At 47.9% G+C, this 24,826-nt stretch overlaps 1 protein-coding gene across 1 annotated transcript in view; it reads right to left on the bottom strand.

Annotated features, from left to right (window-relative positions):
* The window catches only part of cadm3 (cell adhesion molecule 3), a 64,201-nt gene that overhangs the window by 31,192 nt on the left and 8,183 nt on the right, over window positions 1-24,826 (bottom strand). The window contains exon 2 of the mRNA XM_068748833.1: window positions 3,233-3,382. Coding sequence (XP_068604934.1) covers window positions 3,233-3,382 — 150 coding nt within the window. The remainder of the gene's footprint in view (window positions 1-3,232; window positions 3,383-24,826) is intronic.

Raw genomic sequence — 24,826 nt, 5'->3', positions numbered from 1 at the left:
CTTTTGCCAATGGAAGCCCAGAGCATTCCCGAAGGGAAGAATCCCACTGGAGCGCTGTCTGTCAGGACGCGTGTGGTTTTATCTCTGCTCAGCACACTCATGCACTCTTTTAAGATTTTATGACACAGTTAGTCTCCTAAGGAAAAACCCAGAGCCTCCAAAGTGTACAGGAACTGTTTGGGATGAATATTGGAAAATGTCCCATCTTTGTTTCTTTAATTTCTTTGTCTTGATTTGAATATTTTGTGTATTTATGTAATAGAGGAACCCATCCTTTGCCTTCGCAGTAGTTTAATCGCTCCCATTAGCAGCACTATGCCCCCCCCCCCCCCCCCCCAATTCATCCACCCATCCTCTCCCACACATTTGCCGCAGGGTAGCTGTGGTTCCTGAAAAGGGTCTTAAAATAAGTGATAAAATGCGTGAACATATACAGACTTGGCTTTTTCATGTGAAACGACGGCCTCCTTTCAATGTTCATGCTCAGATGAATGCAAGGCAGGATTAGCTGTATGTTCTTCTGTCCTTATAGCGGCTTTAATAAACTCAACCGGGCTTTGTGTCCCCCAACAATTCATTTCCTGTGTTGCTTTATCCTTATCTAGGAAGTTATAGTTGCAGAACTCTCATTAGCGCCGCTCCAGCGGAACCAGTCTGCCGTTTCCATCTCTATTCCTTTTTACATTTAGTCTTTCTATTTATTTCGGCACTGCTTTTCTGAAACTTTCCGGAATCTTCCCACTGCTGCTCCCTCCTTTGTCTCCGTCTTTGGGAATTGTCTCTGATCTGTGTAAAGCAGGGCCCAATGAATCTGCTATCAATGCTTAATAATGAAAATGATAAAAATCTGCTTGAGCTTTTCGTCAACCAAATAATTGGATGGAATTGAGGTGACCCGGCGATGATGCAACATCAGCATCCACATTTCATGCATGACAGCTTCGGCTTTGATCACATTTTGCGAATGAAAAGCGTAACAAATGAAATCTGTGATCTTGCTCCTTGCATCCTCTGCATTGTTTTCATGGTCTTATCTCCCTTTACATTACGACATCCCCCCGTTTCTACTCCTCTCCTCTTTCAGCTATTCCAGTTTCTGCAAAGCGCTGTACCTCTTTCTCTCTTGACACTTCATTCATCTCTCGCTTCGCGCGGTTGAGGAGTCCAAATGTTCTCTTCTTTCCTGCCTCTAAATTCTTCCTCTTTCCATGCTTTCGGTCATCCCTCCATCCTTTACCTTTCCTTTTTGTAGCTCTCTTTCTACTGTACTGCCCATTGTCGAAGACATCTCCTCCTCTTCTTTCTTCCTCCGTCTGCATCGTGTTGAAGAGAAGACATGGCTGGAGCCCCCATTGACCTCCCCCCCCCCTCCCCCGCCTCCCATAGAGCAGCATCTGCTGTGCATGTTGCATCTCGACAGCGGGGATTTCTATTGCTCCATCTGACGATCACCTCCTCCTATCTTCTCCAGCTCCTCCTCCAACACTCCACTCAGTCCCCTGTGAAGTAAACGTGGTCCTTTAGGTATTCTGTCATGGCAGAGCTCAGTCTCCCCGTCTTCTGCTGTCACCTGAGCTCCATCGAGGGCAAACCCGACCCCCCTCATCTCTCATTTGTCTTCCCACCAGCTCATTTTCACTCGCATTGCCGGACTGCGCCCGTCCCTGCTCCCAGCATTGTTACCTCATCTTTCAAGCACTACACTTGTGCTGCTAAGTGATGTACCAGGGCACAAGGGAGTGCTCCTCTGCTTCTCACAGCCTGCCTGCGTCTCTTAATCCAACTCGCCCCACCCGACTATCCTCCATTCACACTTTCATCAGGTCTGTTGTGTGAGGCTTAAACGTTTCATGTCATACAGCATGGTAGCGTCTTTCTGTAGCCTCAGAGCCGCTGCTCTGCACGGTCCTTTTCTGTCTTGACAAAGTGGGCTGGACCCAACGCGGCCAAAAGCAATCACTGGAACCAAAGCTCGATATTTAACACGTCAGTGCTCTTTCACTTTGACACGAGAGGCCTTCCCATCTACTTTGTCTTTTCAAAATGCAGAATCTATTGTGTGATCAATACATCAAGGAAATGTCTCCTTTCCAAATCTAATCAAGTTGTCCTGACGTAGCAGCTAGTTAGGCCGTCGCGCCGCACAAAACGGACGATTAAAAAACGTATTTTTATTGCTGTTGCTTGAATTGGATGTCGTGGCAGTATAAAGCCCATCAGACTCCGAGGACTGTTGATGTTCTGTTTATTCGCCCTTATGGTGGAAGACTCCATTCCTGAGTGCCATTTGTTTTTGTTTGGGTTTTTTGTTTTGGGGGGGGGGGGGGGGGGGGCGCTAAGTAGCTATTAGTGCTTTGTTCAGAGACACATTTATTGAAACCCTGTCTGACATGAAGCGAAGCATAAAAAGGGCCACAATGACTGCTTTCAAGGGTTTCCTGCTAAATCTTCATAGTGAACATTTATGCAAAGAATGAATTCAATACATTTTAATTTAATTATCCCTAATCTTCTTAAATTAAGAAGTTCTGTTTAAACAACTCAAAACAGGTGGTTAAAAATTAACTAAAGGTTGAAGGACAGATTGCGTTAAATCTTTCAAAAACTTTATATAATAATAATAATAATAATACATTTTATTTATATAGCGCTTTTCGAGATACTCAAAGTCGCTTAATACAAAATGTAACCAATTGTTTCCAGAGCCGAAACGTAGCTTTAACAAAAGATCAACACCTCGAGCACGGCTGGACTGTGTGTTCAACGTAGCCCACTTTCATTCTGAAAGAGCAATCAGCAGTGGAAACGCTCGTGATTGATGAATGGCCTGACGTGCAGCAGGTCCTGTATCGCTGCGGCTCCGCTAAAGTCCGTGGTTTGGATGTGTCACCCACTAACGGACCAGAGAACACAATGGAGGCAGCCCTTGCTAGCCTGCAGATATCCGGGCTGGAACCTCCGCTGAGACCAGTGAGATGAAAATAAATACAAATCTAATAAGAAACGTCCATCCATCGTACCAAACCCCGAGTCCGCTCAGACGTGACGACACCCGACCGGACCGAGAAGAAACGTCCTGAAATTGTGTCTTTTGCATAAAGATTCTGTTTATCTGTTTAGACAGATTGTGGTTCCGCTAAAGCATTGCAAAGCAAATAAATCACATTGGAACAGCTGATGAAATGGACAGCGTTGCATTAATAAAGTCTGCCCGTCCCCGCTTCCTTCTAACCTCTCTTTTCCCCAAAGTACAGGGTCTGCTGGGCGGTGTTGGACCACTGCAGTGAGGAGTTGTCGCTCTCGGCCACCCGGCAGGTTAGCGTCACTGTGCCCCCCACCGACACGATCTCGTCTGAGGTCACCGGCTGCAGAGGGTCATCGTCTGGATCATGAGGGAGACGGGAGGAAAAGCACAAGACAGAATGAGAGACAGGCATAGGAGACAGATAGGAGAGACACTGCCGTCATATGAAAATACAAAACAGAAACAATAGCAGACAAATCAGATCAGCCCTGAAAACGCATTACTCGCTTTCTGTCCCCCCCGCCCAGCTCGTTCTCCGCTTGTCAGATTATCTATATATCTCTATCCGTCTTTCTGAAAGCAAAGACGGCAGCATAGACGTGCTGTCAGAGGGACAAAAAGAGAAGACAAATGACTTCTTGGTTGTGTCGTGAGGCCAATGTGAGAGTGATGAGTCAGTGGCGCTGTCAAATCCAGAGACCGGACGGCCTGAGGGACCGGCCCAGATGAAGAGACAGCGGCGCCCGACGGGTCAAAGCATCACGAGGAGCGCTGGCGTTTACCCCTAATGGCGTTCTAACCCTCTTTTGTCAACGTCTGTGTTTTAAAACCATACATACGTAGTGTGGAGTCCAGAACAAGCTGAAATAGGACAGGAAATATGGATGGAGCCGGACGGATGGAAAAAGAAGCAGAACCCAAATGATGGGATGAGATTAAATGAACCGAAGGCTGAAGCTGGAACACCGAAAAAGGCAAAGGGGGGGGGGGGGGGGGGGGGGTCAGCGGTGGTTTCATTAAACGGTGTCCCTCTGATAATGGGTGAATCCACTAATTCAGGAAGGGTGGCAAAACTAAAACTAAGGCCCGATGCATCTCCATGATGGACAAACGGACAGCGATGCCAAACGTGCACTAACTGTGAGAAGCTTTGAGTTCTGCTTCAGAAACGCACGTCAAGTCCAAGTCAGTGGAGGAGGCATCTCAAAGCGGTCTCCTCACCCCTGGAGGAGGCATCTCAAAGCGGTCTCCTCACCCCGGGAGGGGGCATCTCAAAGCGGTCTCCTCACCCCGGGAGGGGGCATCTCGAAGGGGTCTCCTCACCCCGGAAAATATGGCTTGTATAAAGAGTTTAATTGGAAACAAATTGTCAAGTGGGAGACAGCTTTATATTCGGCGTGGCGCGCTATCACGTCCGTGCACCGGTGGTGGGATTGATTTTCTTTTCTGCCGGAAGAGCATCTGCCTAAGGGGGGGGTAAAGACAGAATGCAGAGGAGGCGAGCACGCTAACTGCATGTAGCGTCAAAAAGAAGCATTCACAGGACATGAGCTGGAAGCAGCAAGACAGCTACTTTTAGGAATACAAAAGGACATTAGAAAAGAAAAAGATCTCCTCCTGAATCCTAAAAGTGCAGCCACCTTTGCCAAGATTCAAAGACGTCTGTGTGAGGGCCTGCGTTCCCTCCGTGGCGTTGCACCGCAGCCCCGGTTTATCTAAGCACCACGATGAGTCTGTGGTCCGGTGCATCACGGATTAGTGCCTCCTCTAATAGAGCCTAGAGGCTCATTCTAGTCGCGCCTCTACTTGGCATGAAGGCTTCAGGTAAACAGGTAAAGCCAGAGCATCACACATCAGGGCCCTGCCAACCTGTCCAAGGCTGCAAGCGACCTTCCTGCTTGTGGCCCGCAGTTCAAACAGGACCCCCCCTGCTCACAGCATGCCCAACCATCAAACGTCTCGGCCTGAAGGTGTATAACTTAGTTATTACAAACTGTTAATGAGGCTGGGACTAAAGCAGGCATGGGCAAACCAAGGCCCGGGGGCCATATACGGCCCGTTGGGCTATTTAATCCGGCCCGCCAAACTTGTTCAAATTATATCATTAAATGAAATTTTATTATAATTAAACCTGATTCATTTTTACCTTTTCCCTGTAATGCTACCTGTAAAAAGCCAAATTATTTAATGTAATGGGTTTTGCATGTCATTTAGTTTAGTTTAGTTCACACAAACACTCCTCCATCTGTTCCTGGCCAGGCTCCTCTGTCAAATTTTAGAACCCATTGTGGCCCGCAAGTCAAAAGGTTTGCCCACCTCTGGACTAAAGGTTTTAATGACAGAATTGGCCTCAGCATCTAAAATCTATGGCTGCACTAATTTGTGTCATTCTGCACCTAAGCTGGGGGAGCAACCTCGTTGACATTATTGGACAATTGTAGTTTCCCTTTAATCTAGTTGCTGCGTGGTAATTGACTGTCTGAGGATAACGTATGAAGCATTAAGCAATCATTGCAGCCTTTTATGGGTGGGGTTACTTCAGCTAACACATCGTCACCGGCCTGATGGCACGACACCACCCATCCAATCTAAACGGTGTCGCTAAACGCAGGATCCGGTCGCTCTCTTTCTGGCAGCTGCACAAACACCCACAGCTGTCCTTAGCGCTGGAGCTATATTTAAGAGCAAAGTTAAGGGAGTAACTTAAGTTCAGCCGGAGTTAAACGGTTAAGTACCCGGGGCTCAGAAATAAAAGGAGTGACTTACAGTATCTATTCTTAGCAGACATTAAGTTAAACACTGTGACTTTCTCTTTTTTGTCACAACACTTCTGCCCTCCCCTCCTATTTAAAGCATCACCATTTACACATCCTCCTTGCTGCGAGAGCGCAGAGAGTGTTGGCTGATATCAGGGAAAGGAAAAGATGGATCAATGTATATGAAGGAGAGTGGGGGATTTAAAAAAAAGGTAGGAAACAAGAGAGCAGGCAGGTGAGAGAGGAATGGGCAAACTTGTGGGAGGGGCTTCCCTTTTTAAAGATATGTTTATTTGCATTCTTAAATGATCAGACTCATCACCATCTGTGTCTACAAGCGGAAGAGCTGCAGGCTTAACTGAGCATAAAGATCAGATACAGGTGGAGACAGACTATAATCCAGCCGGGCTGCAGCTAACGACTCAATACAGACCATAATCCAGCCGGGCTGCAGCTACGATTAAAAACAGATCATAATCCAGCCGGGCTGCAGCTACCGACTAAAGACAGCCCATAATCCAGCCGGGCTGCAGATACGACTAAATACAGACCATAATAAAGCCGAGCTGCAGATACGACTAAATACAGACCATAATCCAGCCGGGCTGCAGCTACGACTAAATACAGACCATAATCCAGCCGGGCTGCAGATACGACTAAATACAGACCATAATAAAGCCGGGCTGCAGCTACGACTAAATACAGACCATAATCCAGCCGGGCTGCAGCTACCGACTCAATACAGACCATAATCCAGCCGGGCTGCAGATACGACTAAATACAGACCATAATCCAGCCGGGCTGCAGCTATGACTAAAAACAGACCATAATCCAGCCGGGCTGCAGCTATGACTAAAAACAGACCATAATCCAGCCGGGCTGCAGCTACGACTAAATACAGACCATAATCCAGCCGGGCTGCAGCTACGACTAAAAACAAACCATAATCCAGCCGCCCTGCAGCTATGACTAAAAACAGACCATAATCCAGCCGCCCTGCAGCTATGACTAAAAACAGACCATAATCCAGCCGCCCTGCAGCGATGACTAAAAACAGACCATAATCCAGCCGCCCTGCAGCTATGACTAAAAACAGACCATAATCCAGCCGCCCTGCAGCTATGACTAAAAACAGACCATAATCCAGCCGCCCTGCAGCTATGACTAAAAACAGACCATAATCCAGCCGCCCTGCAGCTATGACTAAAAACAGACCATAATCCAGCCGGGCTGCAAGTAATATTCAGCTCAAACAGGCTGAGCCGGTCGTGTGTGTTTATGCAAAGAATATCACCAGTACTACAGTATTTGTAACTGTCACCTCGGTTTCAGATCTTGTCTTCTTCCGGACTTTAGTTCTTGTATTTTGAAAAATAATGCATCATGCAATCATTTTATCAACCATTACATGACAATTGTGACAAAGTCTCATATAAAAGTATAAAATAAACGTGTCAAAGCTTCCCCACAGCTTGGATTTGCTGTTTTAGTTTCATACGTTTAGTTTTCAAGGAAAAACTGATTTCAAAATGACAGATTCCCAAATGTGAGAATTTCTTGCTCTTAGATGATGAATAGGATGACATCACCAATGATGCTGGGATGAATTCCTTCATAAACACACTGTGATGGTTAATAGACCACAAGAGTAACGGAGTAATCGGGAAAATACAAACATCAACTAATGATGAGAACAGCTAGCTGTAGCATTGCTAGCTGTTCCTCATTGATGCTTTCCTCCCTAATGCTTGGTCCAGTTATTGGGATGATTTAGGAAGAAATGAGAAAATCTAAATCCTGAATGATCCTACATCTTTGTTTGTCCAGCCAGCTGATCTCTCTCTGTGTGTGTGGGGGGGGGGGCACGGCTGAGTTGCTGCCTCAGTCTCTGCCGTCCATCCATGAACAGCCCTGCGTCCTGTCATTGCAGAGAGCTTTGGATCACTAATCTTCTGCATCAGGGAGATGTTGCACAGAAGGACCGGGAGGATGAATAAACTCCGGCTGGATTCCGGCGAGTCGCCGACTTCATCGAGTCTTCTTCCTGAGTTCATTGCTCCTCAGTGGGCTATTAAACCAGCTCAAACCCGCATCCTGTGTCGTGCCTGTTCAGAGCGTCGGCCCAGCCCCCGTGACAGTTTGGAGTGATTGCAGTCGGGCCCGACGCCTTGGTGTTGGCTTCAGCTTGGAGAGCTTCTCGTCTCATTCTCAGGAATAAAGAAAACCACTAAAAATTGCTTCCTCCCTAAAAGCATCAAAGACTGATACATTAAAATCACCTCGTCCAGCACAGCGTCTCCTGCTCCCTCCATCTTTCCTCCCCTCCTCCTCTCCATCTGTTTCTGAGTCTTCCTTGGTTCCTCCCCTCCCTGACCTCTTTGCCCTCACCTTGAGCCTCCACCCCACCCCCCCCATTTCAGATCAGATCGTTTGTTTCTCGATGCTTCAATTCCAGCTGTACGTCCTTTTCCTGCTTCCTGTGGGAGCTTTACTGTGTCGAGGCTCGTTAGTGTGGAAGAATGAACTTTGGTTACACACCGCATGTGTGTGTTATACATGTCCCGCATGTGTACTGCATGTCCCGCGTGTGTGCTGCATGTCCCACGTGTGTGTTACATGTCCCGCATGTGTGCTGCATGTCCCGTGTGTGTGTTATACATGTCCCGCATGTGTACTGCATGTCCCGCGTGTGTGCTGCATGTCCCGCGTGTGTGTTACATGTCCCGCATGTGTGCTGCATGTCCCGCGTGTGTGTTACATGTCCCGTGTGTGTGTTATACATGTCCCGCATGTGTACTGCATGTCCCGCGTGTGTGCTGCATGTCCCACGTGTGTGTTACATGTCCCGCATGTGTGCTGCATGTCCCGTGTGTGTGTTATACATGTCCCGCATGTGTACTGCATGTCCCGCGTGTGTGCTGCATGTCCCGCGTGTGTGTTACATGTCCCGCATGTGTGCTGCATGTCCCGCGTGTGTGTTACATGTCCCGCATGTGTGTTATACATGTCCTGCACATGTGTGTTACATGTCCCGCGTGTGTGTTACATGTCCCGCATGTGTGTTATACATGTCCTGCACATGTGTGTTACATGTCCCGCGTGTGTGTTACATGTCCCGCATGTGTGTTATACATGTCCTGCACATGTGTGTTACATGTCCCGCGTGTGTACTGCATGTCCGGCTTGTGTGTTACATGCCCCGCGTGTGTGTTACATGTCCCGCGTGTGTGTTACATGTCCAGCGTGTGTGTTACTACGACTGAGTGTGTTCATGCTCCACTGCAGCCGTATTACCGTACTTTGATACATCTGTCCGTGCACAAGTGTGTGCGATGAGCTGTGTGATTTATGAGGGGGCTTTTATCTGTATGTGGTTGAATCTGTGCACGCATGTATTAGCGTGTGCACGTTTCTCTGCAGCTGCAGTGTGTGCTGTTCCGTGGTCTGTGGTGACAGGGTCGTGTGTTTTGGTGCTGCTGTATATGTTTGATGAGAAATTCAGCCAACATCGTGCAGTCTCACAACGTGATACAGGCCATTACACACACAGAGGCATCCACTCACACACACCACTAGCACGCTGACACAGACCCCTGAGGGCCACACGGCACACACACTCATGAAGGGTACCGATGGAGACGTGCGTCAAACACCAGCACAGACTAAAGCACACAAACGTGTCAAAATATACTGAGGAGATCCAAAATAGGGACACAAGATGCATAGAGGACGCCTGCTGAAAGACACAGTTAATACCCCCCCCCCCGAGTGTGTCTCTATGCATCTGTGTGTGTATATCTTGGCCTATATTGCGTGTGTCCTCCAGCCCACCTTTAACCTTTTCCTCTTTCCCTCTGGTCTCCATCCCTCTCTCCATCCCTCTTTTCTCCATCCCTCTCCTCCCTCCAGAGTCAACAGACGGTAGTTGAACATTTTCGTGGTGAATTCATGTAAATCCCAAACATCTGCGCTACATAGCGCAGCCTCCGTCCCTTTTGCTTCGAGAGGCTCCTCCCACCTGCAAAGTGCAGGCCGGAGCGGTTGTAACAGAAGGGGGGGGGGGGGGGGGGGGGGTTAGCTCTTTCAAGGCTTAAAGAGAGAAACGGTTGTTGAGATTTACGGTCTGTTGTCCTGGCGCCGTCACTGGGATTGGTGAGCAAATTACTTATAATCTTTGAGTGGGTGGGGATGTGGAGGAGGGTGGGGGGTGGCTTTGGGCAGTGTGTTCAGGATTTAGGAACCCCCGCCTGTGGTCTTAGAACAAACAAACTCCTTAGCCATGAGTTTATTCATCTTTTTTTCCTCCAGGTTGATCGTGGGGACGAAAACAACTGCCTCCCCTTCAAGTACTCCCTCCATCGACCGCCACCTCACCAATCCTCTACTGCCTGTCAAACGTAGTTAGCTCAGACGATCCCCCTCCTCCTACTCGTCCTCATACTCCACCCGCACACACAAACTCAAACACACATCACCGCCATCACGGAGCACGCAACACGTCTGCAGCAGCAGCATCCGCGAGGCGCCAAGCCTGCCGCCCCGCCCTGAAAGTGGAACGACGCTGTGAGGAAGAAAAGACAGCGAGGGCTGGGAGACAAGAGGGGGGAAGAGTGGGGTGCAGCCTGCAGAAAAGGGCAGCAGCATCGCTGCTGACAAAAGAAAAAGAACAATGACTTGCCAGGAAGAGAAAGACGGGAAGAGTCGGGCCGGTGAGAGAGAGGAAGAAATAGATTTAGAAATACTCAGGGGAAAACAGAGGGAGTGAGTGAGAGGTGGGCAAAGGACATGGCAGAAATAAATAAGCATAGATAGATGAGACAAATGAGGAGAGATGACAGGGTGACTTAGAAAAGAAGCAAAGTGACTGAAAGAGCATGAAAACACAAGGAGAGAGTGACGAGAGGAAAATAAAGCATAGAGAAAGACAGACCGTCAAGAAAGCGAACGGGGGGATGAGAAAAAGGAAGAACAAGGGGAAGGGGACAGAACGAACGAGTGAAAAAGCAACTGGCCAGAGGTTCAGGTTAACACTGAGACGATGTCTCAACCAGCCAGAGACGTCGTCCAGTTAAATTCAGGTTAACACGATCACGATGTCTCAACCAGCCAGAGACGTCGTCCAGTTAAATTCAGGTTAACACGATCACGATGTCTCAACCAGCCAGAGACGTCGTCCCCTGTGACTTACTGGCTAAACCTCCTCAGATTGGTGGAGGGATTCCAGCCCAGATTACGTAGCAATGAGGAGTCTGAAGCTTCAGAGTGAGGATGTGCAATCTGGAAAATAGATTCAATCTATTCAATTGCTTTCAGCCCCCCCCCCCCCCCCCCCCCATCTAAATGGCGATCCATTGTCTCGTCCTGAAGTGATCCATGTAGACTATAGCGACACTTGAACCTTATTAATCTCCCCATTCACCTTGCTGTTAGCTGTAATACGTCTCCCAAGCAAGAGCCAAGCAGCGCAATTTACTCCATCAGAGTAGCCGGCTTCATCACGCCGCGGCTTGCTCCAGTCGCTAGTCAATCAGGTTAGCTGCGGTTTGGAAACACTAAATTATTGATCTGTGTGATTCACCTGAAAAGCTCATCACAGGCCTCGCGATTAGTTTGAAGTCTTCAGATCAATCGGTCCCCAGAGCAGCTTCCTGACTAACGTTTTTAGAATCAAAAATTGGTCATTAAAGTCAGCGAATGATCCGACTGTCTGGGACCCGTACGATGCCATCCGACGCTGTGAGGCGGCGCGGCAGTGCTGATGGGTGGGCGTGCAGAGTTAGGGCCAGGTATGATGTCACACACTGGTATGATGTCACACAGTGAAAATAAAGGCCTAATTTTAAAGAAAATAAATGTACATGTCAATTACTGCTGTACAATTACATGTATATACAAATATATGTAAAATGAAATGTAAAACACACTAAAAATTAAACATTAGTCTTTATAAATGCCATTAGTATAAAATTCATGCGTACTTTCAGTCTAATCCTAAATGCAAATCTTGTTGTAATGTTTTAGTTTTTAATTTGAAGATTTTTTTGGGGCCCTTTTGCCTAAAACTAAAAGGACAACATAAGAGGTGACAGGAAATGGAAATAATCTGGAAGACATGCAGCAAAGGTCTAGAATCAAACCACGGGAGAAGGAATGGACAGAATTCATTTGGACAGTCAGTTACAGTTTATTACATGCAATTTGGAGTTCTGGGTTATTTGCTATACTTTGAAAGTATCTTGTATCCTGATACTCCGTCTTGTGACATCCGTATCCTCCTCCAAGCGAGACGATGAATTGAAACGAAAGTGCACGTAAATGTTGTTTGAGCATGGAAGCAGCTAAAGTTAACATCGTGAGTCAACATCTAACTAGTTGAGCCTGGGGAGGCGCAACATTCAAATGAAGTGCCTGAAGTAAAACGAGTGAATCTGCAGCGCCGTGCAGCCAATAGAGATTTGGGATGAAAGGAATAGCTTTTAACCGGGAGAACCGGACTTTAAAGACCCACACACACACACAGCAGGACAAACCCCTTCCTATTGACCGCTTGTTCCTTGTGGCAGGCTGCAATAAACAGCCGTTCAAGCCGCTGTCAGAATGACTCCCACTTGGCTTGCTTAACTAAGCCGCTGAAACTTCCTGTTAGCATTTTGGCCTTCGGTTATTGTCTGTTATTTCTATTTCGCCCGCCGCCATGCTGGATCCATTAGTCGGCTACCGCTACATCAGAATTAGCTCTCCATTCATCGCTCGAGTGCTTTGAAACCTTCCTTGCATTGTAATGTACTGTAAATCACTTTGGCAATAGTTCATTATTTAACAGCCGTGCAGCTAAGCTTCTTTAAAAATGAAGCGACGAGCCACAGACACAGAGACATTCCTGATTTTATGGGGGCAGACACCTTTAGTGCATCGGCGTGCACGTGCAAATTTTAAAGGACCTCACACACCAAAACAGAGGATTTAATAAGAAAGAAGAAAAGCACGCCGTTTCTGTTTATGTGCACGTGAACATGAATCCCTCAGAGGAGGGGAAGGAGAGTGAAGCCTTTAAAGCCTTGGCAGATGCACTGGCTGCCCCCGCCAATAGGCCACTTAAAGAAATGAGTACTCAATTACCAGAAGTCTGCCCTTTTTACAGAGATCAGTGGACCCGAGATGGGAAGCCTCCGAAACGGCCGCTCCCTCTCTCTCTCTCTCTCTCTCTCTCTCTCTCTTTGTAGCTCACGCTGCTGCTCGCTCTGCAGACGCCGACGCCGTTCAGCAGAGCCCGAAGAAGAAGGACGGAAAAATAGGTCTGTTCTGGGAAATGCACACACACTCCCAATAACAGCAGAGACTCATTCATCAGGGGGGGGTCCTAAAACTATGGCAAAAGATCGAGGCTGGGGGGGAGGAAAAGAAAGAGAAGGGGGAGCCAGCGAGTCGGCCAAAGATGATAAGGAGAGATAATGCTTCAAATTAAATAATTTGGAACAAAAGAGGATTGTTGCCAAGCAACCCAGGCTGAACGCGGTTGCCAGGGCAACAGAGGTGACCCGAAGCTTGACCCAAGAAATGGAGTTGCCCCCGTCATGCATCAGCACATGCTCCCGTGTAAAGACACTGACACACACCTCTGCCTCGCTTCCTATTGCAGGAGTCTCAGAGCGATGCAGTTTTCCTTGGGTTATTGAGAACAGAACCAAAGTGTCTGCCCCCCCCCCCCAGTGGAAAAACAGAACATTGAGTCAAGAGGGGCTTTACAATGACGAGGTCAGGAAGCTCGTTGACTTTAGCCAGTAAACCGAACAACCAATGGGGTGTCGTTCAGCTCGTAGAGACGCCGGTGAGATGATGGAGGGAAGCCCGGGTCACGTTTAGTGAAGGAGAGGAGTCGCAATGCGTGAGATCCAAAAAGCGCCAAGCAAACGATCCGAGGACAGACCAGCGTCCACATCCGACGCTTTCGTAGTACGACCAATTCATTTCCTGCAGCTTCCTCATTGTGTCTGCGCTTATTGAATAAGTCACTGTTTTAAGACTTTCGCTATTTTTAGGACTAGAAAACGATCAGAACTTGTCGTGCAAGTCGGCGCCGCTGAAACGGAAGTCACATTCCTTGGTAGCACGTCTGGCTGCTTCCACCTGGAAACCTCAAATCAACGCCTCCTCTCTCCTCCTCCTGTAATTGCTGCCGAACACTTTTGTTTTCCCGCAGACCTTGTTCCCCGCTTCTCATCTCCGTGTCTCTGACGGATCAGCAACATGACGTGAAACGACGAGGAGCATTTTGGGAGGTGTGTGTGCCTTCATGTGATGATAGCAAGTGTGTGTGTGTGTGTGTTGTGTCTCCATGGAAATATCACCCAGAGAGAGGGCAGGGCTGAGAAAAGCAAAATGTTCATGTGGACCACAGTTTGGAGCGAGCGTGTGTGTGTGTGTGTGTGTGTAGGTGTGTGTGTGTCCTAACCCCCCCCCCCCCATGTTAACTCACTAACGAACACAACCTTTAAAATGGCCCCCACGATTTGTCAAGACAATGGAGATCGAAGGAGAAGACAAGGAAGAGGAGGAGGAAGAGGAGGAAGAGGAGGGGGCTTGTTGCTTTCTCACAATGGCAGCACGGACGCAGACAGTGAAACAATAGTGGCGTTATTATGCGTGTGCACGCTGAATGGCGTGGCGGTCTAGGACATTGTCGGGGCGCCCCTCGTGGGCTAACGGACTAATGAGGGTCACTGAACATGGCCTCAACTGTCATGGCGGCAAACACAAGGCACGCGATGAGTGGCACGCCCCCTGACCACCTGGCGACCCACTTCACATGATGGATTAAACACGGGGGGGGGGAGGGGTGGGCGGGGCATCCTCGGGAAGAGTTTGCTGCTTCGTGTCAGAGACGTGCAAAATATCCAATCAGATTCATGCATTTTATTTGTATTAAATGACGATGAAATGAAACCATTTATTGTTTTTGAAGAGGCCAGCTGGACCCCGGGACACAAATGGCGGCGCCGTGGCGTGCGACACACACACACAGAAACACACCTCATCTTCGGCCCCACCAGAAGATCTGCACGAAAAGGAATCAAACCCGGCCCCTACCTACTGCGCCACCTCGTAGCGAACTAGTCCAGTGGCTTAACTTCACTCACAAGAACAAATCCTGTGACATTTTCATCAGATGGTGGGCGAGCTCATAAAAAAGTGAATTATGGGTACAGGATGCTCGCGCTCTCAACCCTGAAACGAAACAGACGAAGCTCGGCTCAGAGGCATTTAGATAACGCTCAGGAAACATTGGGAAGGTAGAAACGGTTTTGGGACCTTTGCAGGCTCGGCTACACTAAAGCAGTAATACTTAAAATACCGCAGTAACTGCTGGTAGGATGTTAGGAGAGCTCCGTGCATCCGACCCTGCATTCCTGAGGAAATAGTGAACATCTATTGTGAGTTTGTCACGTGTGATAATCACGCTACGCTTTAGGAGACAGAAATCATTTCTAATTATAGATGGCTTCTGAGTCAGACAGATGTTGGAGGCAGCCGCTCCAACGGGCTTCCTCATATTCTGGCTAATTGCTTGACTCCCAGAATGGACTTTTATTTCAGCATCAACAGGAGGATGAAATCCTTCAGATGCTTCTGCTGCCACGGCGAGCGCGTTCCTCGCCGCCTGCCGGACGGGATCGGGATCGGGATCGGGATCGGGACACGCTTCACATTGATCTGTGCGTCTTTGAGATTCCTTTTGCAGTTAGAGCGGAATGAGCAGCGCTGGAATGAAAGGCAGCGTTTCCTGGAGTGCCGGGGACACGTTTCTGCAGATATCTGGTCCACTGAGTCGGGCTGTGCCCCCCCCCCCCCCCCCCCCCATGGCAGCAGAGCCCAGGGGTGAGTCTCGAGCATGTCGAAAGCAATCTGGGGAGGTGCTGTTCACAAAGCAGCGACAACACAAGCACAAATAATGTAAGTATCAGCGTACCAGGTCGCGCACACACGCACGCACACCCACACACACACCCACACACACACACACACACACCCACACACCCACACACACGCACGGGCACATTACTATGATCTACTTGTGCGCTCCTTTCATGCACTCAGTCGTGGCGCCGACTCTTTTCATGTCACGGGTCACATTTGCCTGGAGTGGAGGCCTGAGAAGCTCGGCTCTGGGAGGAAGGGGCTGAAGTCATCGCTCTCTCTCTCTGTCTCCACCTTTGTGTCTCTCTATCGCCTTCTCTGCTGCGATCGCACCGATCTCCCTCCCTCTCTCTCTCTCTCTTCATCACTCTAACGCGCTCGGTCTCCCTCCCTCCCTCCCTCCCTCTCTCTCCATCACTCTAACGCTCTCTGTCTCCCTCTCCTCCCTCCCCCCTCTCTCTCCCCATCACTCTAACGCTCTCTATCTCCCTCTCTCTCTCTCTCCATCACTCTAACGCACTCGGTCTCCCTCCCTCTCTCCCTCCCTCACCCCTCTCTCTCTCCATCACTCTAACGCTCCCTCCCTCCCTCCCTCCCCCCCCTCTCTCCATCACTCTAATGCTCTCGGTCTCCCTCTCCTCCCTCCCTCTCTCTCTCCATCACTCTAACGCTCTCTTTCTCCCTCCCTCCCTCTCTCTCTCTCCATCACTCTAATGCTCTCGGTCTCCCTCTCCTCCCTTCTGCAGTCAGTGAATTCCCTCGGGTTCGACAGCAGGAGACTATTACACTCACAGATGGATTTTCACTCCTCCAATTTCTCTCTGTCCTCTTCCTTCCAGCTCTCACCCTTTCATCATCCCCCTCTTGCTTTCCCTCCCCATCCTCCCACTGTGCTCTCCTTCCCCTTTTATTCATTCCCCCCATCATTTGTATACTTTTGCACGCCCATGTAGGATTCTTCCAGTCCTCCCCTTCCTCCTCCCTCACATATCTCTCTCCTTCCCTTTCTCTTCCGCCTTTTCTTCAGTCAATATAATTGGCATCGCAGGAGTGCTCCCTGCAGAGTATGCTAAAACAGCAGGCACAGAAAAGTGAGAGAGTAAAGAAGGAGGCAGGAAGAGAGAGACATGTGGATAAAGGCAGGAAGACGAAGACAAACCAAGCGGGGAGGACAGGAAAGGAAAAGAGCGCTTGGAGGTGGGAAGAAGGGGATGAGAGAGAAATGACAAAAGAGACATAAAAGTGATGACGGGGGAGGGGTTTAAATATAGAAAATGCACGGAAGAAAGATGTTTTTTAGACAGTTGAAAGAAGAGGAAATGAATAGAAAGCAGAAAAAGAAGAAGGGAAGCAGGTAAGAAAGCAAGGCAGAAAACATTTAGAGATTCAAGATACTTTATTATCATTATGCGAACATAATAAAGTCGGCTTAAGGCACACATCATAACATAATCAAATCAAAAACTAAATTCTCTCTCTTAAAGGAACAATATATATATATGTACACAAAGAGAGTGAGAATCACAGGCAATAGTGCAAAATAACAACAGCAGCACAGCAGGGCCGGCATAAAGCGTCCCAGATCGCTACAAGGGAACGACTGCTTTCACAGCCCGGGGGAAGAAGCTGTTTCTGAGCCTCGCAGTGCTGCTTCTTATTGTCCTGAGCCACTTCCCTGATGGGAGCGGGACAAACAGTTTGTGGCCCGGGTGGGTGGGGTCTGTGGCGATGGGTCTGGCCCTCCCCTGGACTCTGGAGGTGTAAACAGAGTCCAAATCAGGCAGACGGTGACCCACAATCCCCTGAGCTTTATGAGAGGGAAAGGAAGAAAAGACGATGCAAAAACAGGGACAAAAGGAAAAGATGAGGAGAGATAAACAAAGGGAGAAAGACAGGAAGAAGGACACAATCAGGAAGACGACAGAGAGATGGCAAGGAAAATGAGGACAAAAAATAGGAGCGAAAAGTATTGACCAGAGCGATTGATCAATCAGCAACCAGGAGAACCAGAGCGATCAATCAGGAACCAGTGCGATCAATCAGCAACCAGGAGAACCAGAGCAATCAATCAGCAACCAGGAGAACCAGAGCGATCAATCAGCAACCAGGACAACCAGAGCGATCAATCAGTAACCAGGAGAACCAGAGCGATCAATCAGCAACCAGGACAACCAGAGCGATCAATCAGCTACCAGGAGAACCAGAGTGATCAATCAGTAACCAGGACAACCAGAGCGATCGCTCCTCCCAACGAGAAGAGCCAAACGGCATTAGAGGGCAAGACGAGCTTCCTGAAATGACCCGGCCTGCAGCCGCAGCAGCGCCGCCTGCCTCCGTCTGCAGGCTCCAAAGCTGTTCTGATATCTCACTGTTAAAGCGCACGTCCCTTCGGCCTCCACCCCCCCACCTTCACACGACTCAACAAAGAAGAGTCGCCAACTGTTGACGCTCCCTGCATTTGTCCTCATTTAACAACACATTGTGAGCAGCAATCAATGTTCACAGTGATCTGCACATTAGTCAGAGAAGACGAGAGACAAAGACCAGTCCCGAAGGTCTCCTCCATAGAAACGAGCCGTCCATTCATTAAAGCGCTGAGGAGTGTGAAGATTACGACGTCACAAGACTTCTGGCTAATGAGAATTTCACTAATGAGTTAATGAATCTCCTCCTGCCACGGAGTCTCCCTTTGATTAATACAGAGCCACAACCAACTTGTGTTTGCATCATGTGGATCCGCTACTTTCTGATTAGTTGGTCACGCATTTAGAAATAAAATGAAGACAAATGACCACCAAAGCAAAAACTAGGTCAAAACCTACGTCTCGCTCATCTGACATGGACTTGCGTCTTGCTTCTGTTCTTACAAGCTTGCACACGTCAAAAGGAGAGTGAGAAGGGTGTCAACAAGGGGAGACGGGGAGACAGACAGACAGAAAGACACAACAGAAACATCACTGAGAAAAGTACAAGAAATAAACAACAGAAGAGACTCCCGCCTCCAAGACATCCCCTGTGACGTCTTATGTGCCATTTGTGGCCACAGTTCTACCTCCCTGAGGGACACCTTCCTTTTCTAAACACATCTGTAATGGAGCTCACCTACACAGGCGCCTGGGGCTCGCTGATAGGAGAAATGCAAGTCCAGCTCTTCTTCTCTCCTCTCCCTGATGCTACAACCAACAAACTTGAGCAGTCGGTGATGTGTGAATGGCACTTTGTGGATCTGTAATTATCTGCATCAGCACCACAAATGGATGGAATGTTCCATCGGCCGTACGATGACGTCATAAAAAAATCGTCGTTAGCCATAGTAAAAGGTTCCACAGAGGCTGTGAGAGGCTGACAAGCAGCGACGCTGTCATTTGTTCATGCTAATGAGCTTATTCTCAAAGTGTGAGGCGTGTTCACGGATCTAACGATGTCAAAGACACACGAGGAAAATGCCAAAAGCAACTTTTTAACAGTTAAGTACAGCTAATAAAAAATGCTCAACTCGTGAAAGAGCAGCGTAATAAAATAGACAACTTGTGAAGCGCAATTCAGAAACACTGAATAAACATGAGAGAGGCTATTGTGCTATTTTGCTAACAAGGGCCCCTTAAAAAAAAGAAGAAAGATATGCAGCACAAAGAAAGTATCAATGAAGATCCTCTAACAGTTTCCGAGGCTTTAATCTTGCATCTATTTGAGGACTTTTCCAAATGTAAAGACCTCGGATGCTTTCTCCTGCTCTGTGTTGCTTATTTTCCCTCCTGTCACCTCTGACTATGCTTCCCTCCCTCGCTTCCTCTCCCTAATCTTGTTTTCTGAGGCCAAGGAGGCCAAAGAAAAAGAGGACAGACTCTATTTTATTCAAATCCAAAGCTGGGGGGAGCCGATTTAAATCCAACCCAATCACATTCAGAGGCGGGTTCCGCTCCAATGCTGGCTCAGGTGCAGAGGCACTTAAAACACATATGAGGAAACAAGTGTGGAAGAAGGTGACTCTGACATCACGTTACCATGGTGATTTAAGGTGACATATTCTACCCTTTCTCCACAAGTTAAAGCAGTTCCTAGACACTTGTATGAAATATCTGAGCCAGTCTTTGGTCCAAATATCAAACAGATGCTGCAGGACAGCGTCCATCATTTCTGTCTCAAGCCACTCTGCCGGAAACGCTCTAAACCCGGAAGCAAAAGTACGTTCATAGGGAGCACGCGTACATGCACGCAACCATGGTAACCGTGAGGGACGGGAGTGTGCAGTTTACAGCACACACAAAAATATTTTCGCCAATTTTCGCCAGAACATTACCACAAAAAAATAACTTCATCCACTCGCCTCTTCTTCTTCGACTCGTGCAGGAGAGAGGGAAGAGTGTCTCTACACACACACACACACACACACACACACACTGCACAATGATCCGCGAATAAACTCCATCCATCCATCCAACCGCTTATCCAGGATCGGGTCGCGTGGCCAGCAGCCCCGCGAGGAGGAGCGGAGGTGCAGAGATCTCCGCGCTCCGAGGGTGCGTCTCGCACCGGAGACACTTGTACCTTGTTCATTCGGTCACTACCCAAAGCTCGTGACCACAGGTGAGGGCAGGAACGGAGATCGACCGGTAAATGGAGAGCTTCGCCTTTCAGCTCAGCTTCCTGGTCACCATGACGGTGAAGAGAGCGCAGACACGGGGACGCACATTCGTGCACGCACATCTTGTGCACATTTGCCCGCTGGGACGTCACAGTGGGAGCGATTTCTTCCAGACTTCCAGGTGATTACAGACCGATAGTGTAGAAATATGGTAAAAGTGAGTTTTTCATAATATGTCCCCTTTAAGGCTACTTTGCAGCTGTAACGGAGGAGGAACATCTGCAGTCACGGCTGAAGTTATCAGGAAATGCTACGTCTTGTTTTTAACGAGACACACGGGTAACGGTGAGGATGTTCGGGATGAATAAATGCCTATTTTATCACGCTGTCCATCACGTCTCTGAATTATAAGTGTTTATCCTCTCAGCTTTGAAGCTTCAGTTTCCATGTGCTTTTTAAAAAGAGCGTATTATGATGATGTTCATCAAATAAGACTCTTTTTTTGCAAACAGTTTATTTGAGGAAACACCACAGTAAAAGCAAAGGACCCTTTCTCCTGGGGAGATTCCGACGGCGAACTCCGTCCTGACGTTCTGCTGTTTGCCTTTTCCACTTCACGCTGCTCGCATGCGTCTGGACACGCCGCATACCGCTCGTGGTTTCATCAGAATCCGCTCATTATATTCAGGAGTCGGTGTTGCTTTGACTTGTGCCTTAATCCGGCAGCATACACAAATATAACGCCGTGCTCAGATAGACGAAGCACAACCAGGCCATTCACAAACTGATGCATAAACGTTACAGGGATATCTCATCTACAAATCCTTTGTGATTGGACTTCCCTTCCCAACAAGTATGACCACATGTAGTCAAGTCTGAGTCTGTGGTCACCGTGGCAACATCTCCCCCGTCGCTCCGGTTTGTTGACATATCTATAGAAAAATCGCTGACATGAAAGTTCCGTCACACCCGCTGTATTTTTGTTTTATGAACAAACGGCTGTGGAGGTAGAGCAAAGGTCGATGGTTCAATCCCTGCATGTCCAAGTGTCCTTGTCCGCAAAGCAGGTCGGCCCTTTGAATGGCAGCGTGCACCAGCAGTGCTTGTATCGGGACTTGAACTGTTAACTATCGCCCTATATATAACCCTATAGTATTATAGCAGGAGTCGCTCTCTCTCTCTCTCTCTCTCTCGTAAAGTTGGGTTCTGTCTTTCCCTGCTACTCCTGTAAAGTGTCAGCAGATAACTTCCTGTTAACTGGTGCTATTAAAATGAATTGAATTGAATCGTTCTTGAGGATCAATTCTAAGATAAGTTATTACCGGTACTCAGCACTCAGATAAACAATAGATTCATCAATTCAGTGCACAGTGTGTCAGTTTCTTAGTTAAGGCAGCAGATACATCACAAATTAGACAGTTTCACATCTTCTCAGAGGATATTTGGTGTTGATTTCATCACATGCATAAAAACAAGAGTCAAAACTATCCAATTCTGAAACCAGCTTCGCATGTGAAAATACTTCTGCATGTTTCTATACACAGACAGAAGTGTAGAATACTAAATGGGGCACTTTGAATACCTAATGTTGTAATCATGTTTTGTGTTTGTCACTAAATGAGGTTATCGATATTTCCAGTCTGAAAGCAAATGTGAACGGTGGTGGTTTGGTGAGGATGAACTCAACCGGAAGAGATCCAATGAACAAGGTCATCCTGCTGCCTGCCTGGTATGTCACGGTATGCTGTATCACCACATCAGCACCGAAACATCACTACAGCATCACTACAGCATCACCACGGTATCACTACAACATCACCACGGTATCACTACAACATCACTACAGCATCACCATGTCATCACTACAACATCACTACGGCATCACTACAGCATCACTACAGCATCACTACGGCATCACCATGGCATCACTACGGCATCACTACAGCATCACTACAGCATCACTACAACATCACCACAGCATCACCACAGCATCACTACAGCATCACTACAGCATCACTACAACATCACCACAGCATCACCACAGCATCACTACAGCATCACTACAGCATCACTACAGCATCACTACAGCATCACTACAACATCACTACGGCATCACTACGGCATCACTACAGCATCACTACAGCATCACTACAACATCACTACAGCAACACTACAACATCACTACGGCATCACTACAACATCACTACAACATCACTACGGCATCACTACGGCATCACTACGGCATCACTACGGCATCACTACAGCATCACTACAGCAACACTACAGCATCACTACAGCATCACTACAGCATCACTACAACATCACTACGGCATCACTACAGCATCACTACAGCATCACTACAGCATCACTACAACATCACTACGGCATCACTACAGCATCACTACAGCAACACTACAGCATCACTACAGCATCACTACAACAACACTACAACATCACTACGGCATCACTACGGCATCACTACAGCATCACTACAGCATCACTACAACATCACTACGGCATCACTACGGCATCACTACGGCATCACTACGGCATCACTACGGCATCACTACAACATCACTACAGCATCACTACAGCATCACTACAACATCACTACAGCATCACTACAACATCACTACGGCATCACTACGGCATCACTACGGCATCACTACGGCATCACTACGGCATCACTACGGCATCACTACGGCATCACTACGGCATCACTACGGCATCACTACGGCATCACTACGGCATCACTACAGCATCACCACGGTATGATCACAGCATCACTACAGCATCACGTCTCCTGTAACTCCCGGTCTAGACAGACGCCTGTTGTTTATGGAATAGATGTCACTCAGTTTCAGCCTGCTGGCCAAAGATAATCAGAAAATTCAAGCAATAATAAATGGATTTTTCAAGACATAACTATTGCATGTTTTTACACGTCAGCTGAGGCAGAGTCAAGCGCCTCCATCAAGGACACGTTTGCAGGAGACACACTTGCAGTGGTGCTCAAGTGTGTGGCATTTCAATTACTGTGCTGTCTCTGCCAAACTGAGGACGTGTCAATTCAAAAACTGGACTTGGACGTCGCTACTGTGAGAATGGACTCCCCAAATACTAAAGCATCAGTGAACTTGTGCACGTGCAGAAAAATATCATTAAAAAACTGGGGCTGCTACTAATTGTTATAAATTATTATTTTCTCCATTCATTGGTCAATAAAATCTTTCCCAGATCCTGAGGGAATTTTTATTTTTTATATGCACAAGTGAGAATATGAAACACAAGAGTAAAACTAATTTTCCGCTGTTCAATTTGTCAGTAAATTGAGTCATTTGGTGTCAGCTATGCATTCATTCATGAATATTCCCCCACACACAACAGCTAATAATTTACATAGTGTAAACGTAGAGAAAACATATGCAAACGATAAGACATGAGGCTCACATCCTGGTTTATAAATGATGCCTTATCATAAAGTAGCTGCGCTATAATGACATACTTTAACATCATGGCTTAAATTCTATGACAGCTTCATGATAACAGTTGAAACTGGATCAGCTAAAGCACTTGGACTATTCAGGCTAATAGATAAGCCCGTCTTACCGTAGCCGGACTATCACTGTGCAACACACGACCGTAAGGAGAAATAGCAGCACGCCGCCATCTCGCCATCAGCGGCTGACCCTGCGGGGGCAGCAATGACCCTCCTTCCCTCGGTGTGCTCAGAAACAGAGCCCCTTTGGAACTGCATTGGGGGGGCTGGTGAAAATGGGCCAGCTTTAACTCTGCTGTGTCTGCCCCACAGGGGAAGAAGCAGAAAATGTCACAGCACCCTTCAAACAACAGCAGAAAGAGGCTCGCTGAGGAATGGCGTCGTGCGCTGTCACAAAGTCAAGCGTGACACCCCCCGTGAACAAGCCTTCCTGCCTCCGCTCCGTCAACCTGAAAATACCTCAGCGAGGCTCAACACCGAGCCGTGATAAATAAATCACAATAACATTTAAATATTCATCTCAGAATAAGAGAACGCAGACGTGGGGAGGATTAACTCCTTCTTTGCTTCCGAAGTGAAAAGTTTGCCTTGAGGACGTCCGCCTGCATTATCAAGTACTCCCTTCAAGGGACTCATCAAACATACAGTAGCCCGTGTAGGAGGCCGATAGTCGTCTCGCCTCGGGCTGCTCATATGAATGAGCAGCAGATAAGAGCATGCAGCTCATTAACACAATCACGTTGTTCATTTGTACCGTCTGTCGATGCATTTCAAACTGGATCGAATCGGCAGGTAGATCTTGTGAGTGGACAGAGAGGGGGTGTCCATACTGATTGAGTCCCACAGCAGCTACTTTGTCAATAAATCTCAAAAACACAGAGAAAAAGCCAGAATAAACAAAGCACTCGGCATGCTGCAGGCCTCCTGGTGCAGGGAGCAGCAGGCCCCCTGGTGTAGGGAGCAGCAGGCCCCCTAGTGCAGGGAGCAGCAGGCCTCCTGGTGCAGGGAGCAGGAGGCCTGCAGCATGTCCTCCTCCATCCAGTGCT

The sequence above is a fragment of the Brachionichthys hirsutus genome, chromosome 15 (assembly GCF_040956055.1).
Source record: "Brachionichthys hirsutus isolate HB-005 chromosome 15, CSIRO-AGI_Bhir_v1, whole genome shotgun sequence".
In the NCBI taxonomy this organism is placed as follows: Eukaryota; Metazoa; Chordata; class Actinopteri; order Lophiiformes; family Brachionichthyidae; genus Brachionichthys; species Brachionichthys hirsutus.
Note: the sequence above shows the minus strand (reverse complement) of the source record. Positions and strands in the feature narration are given on the sequence as shown.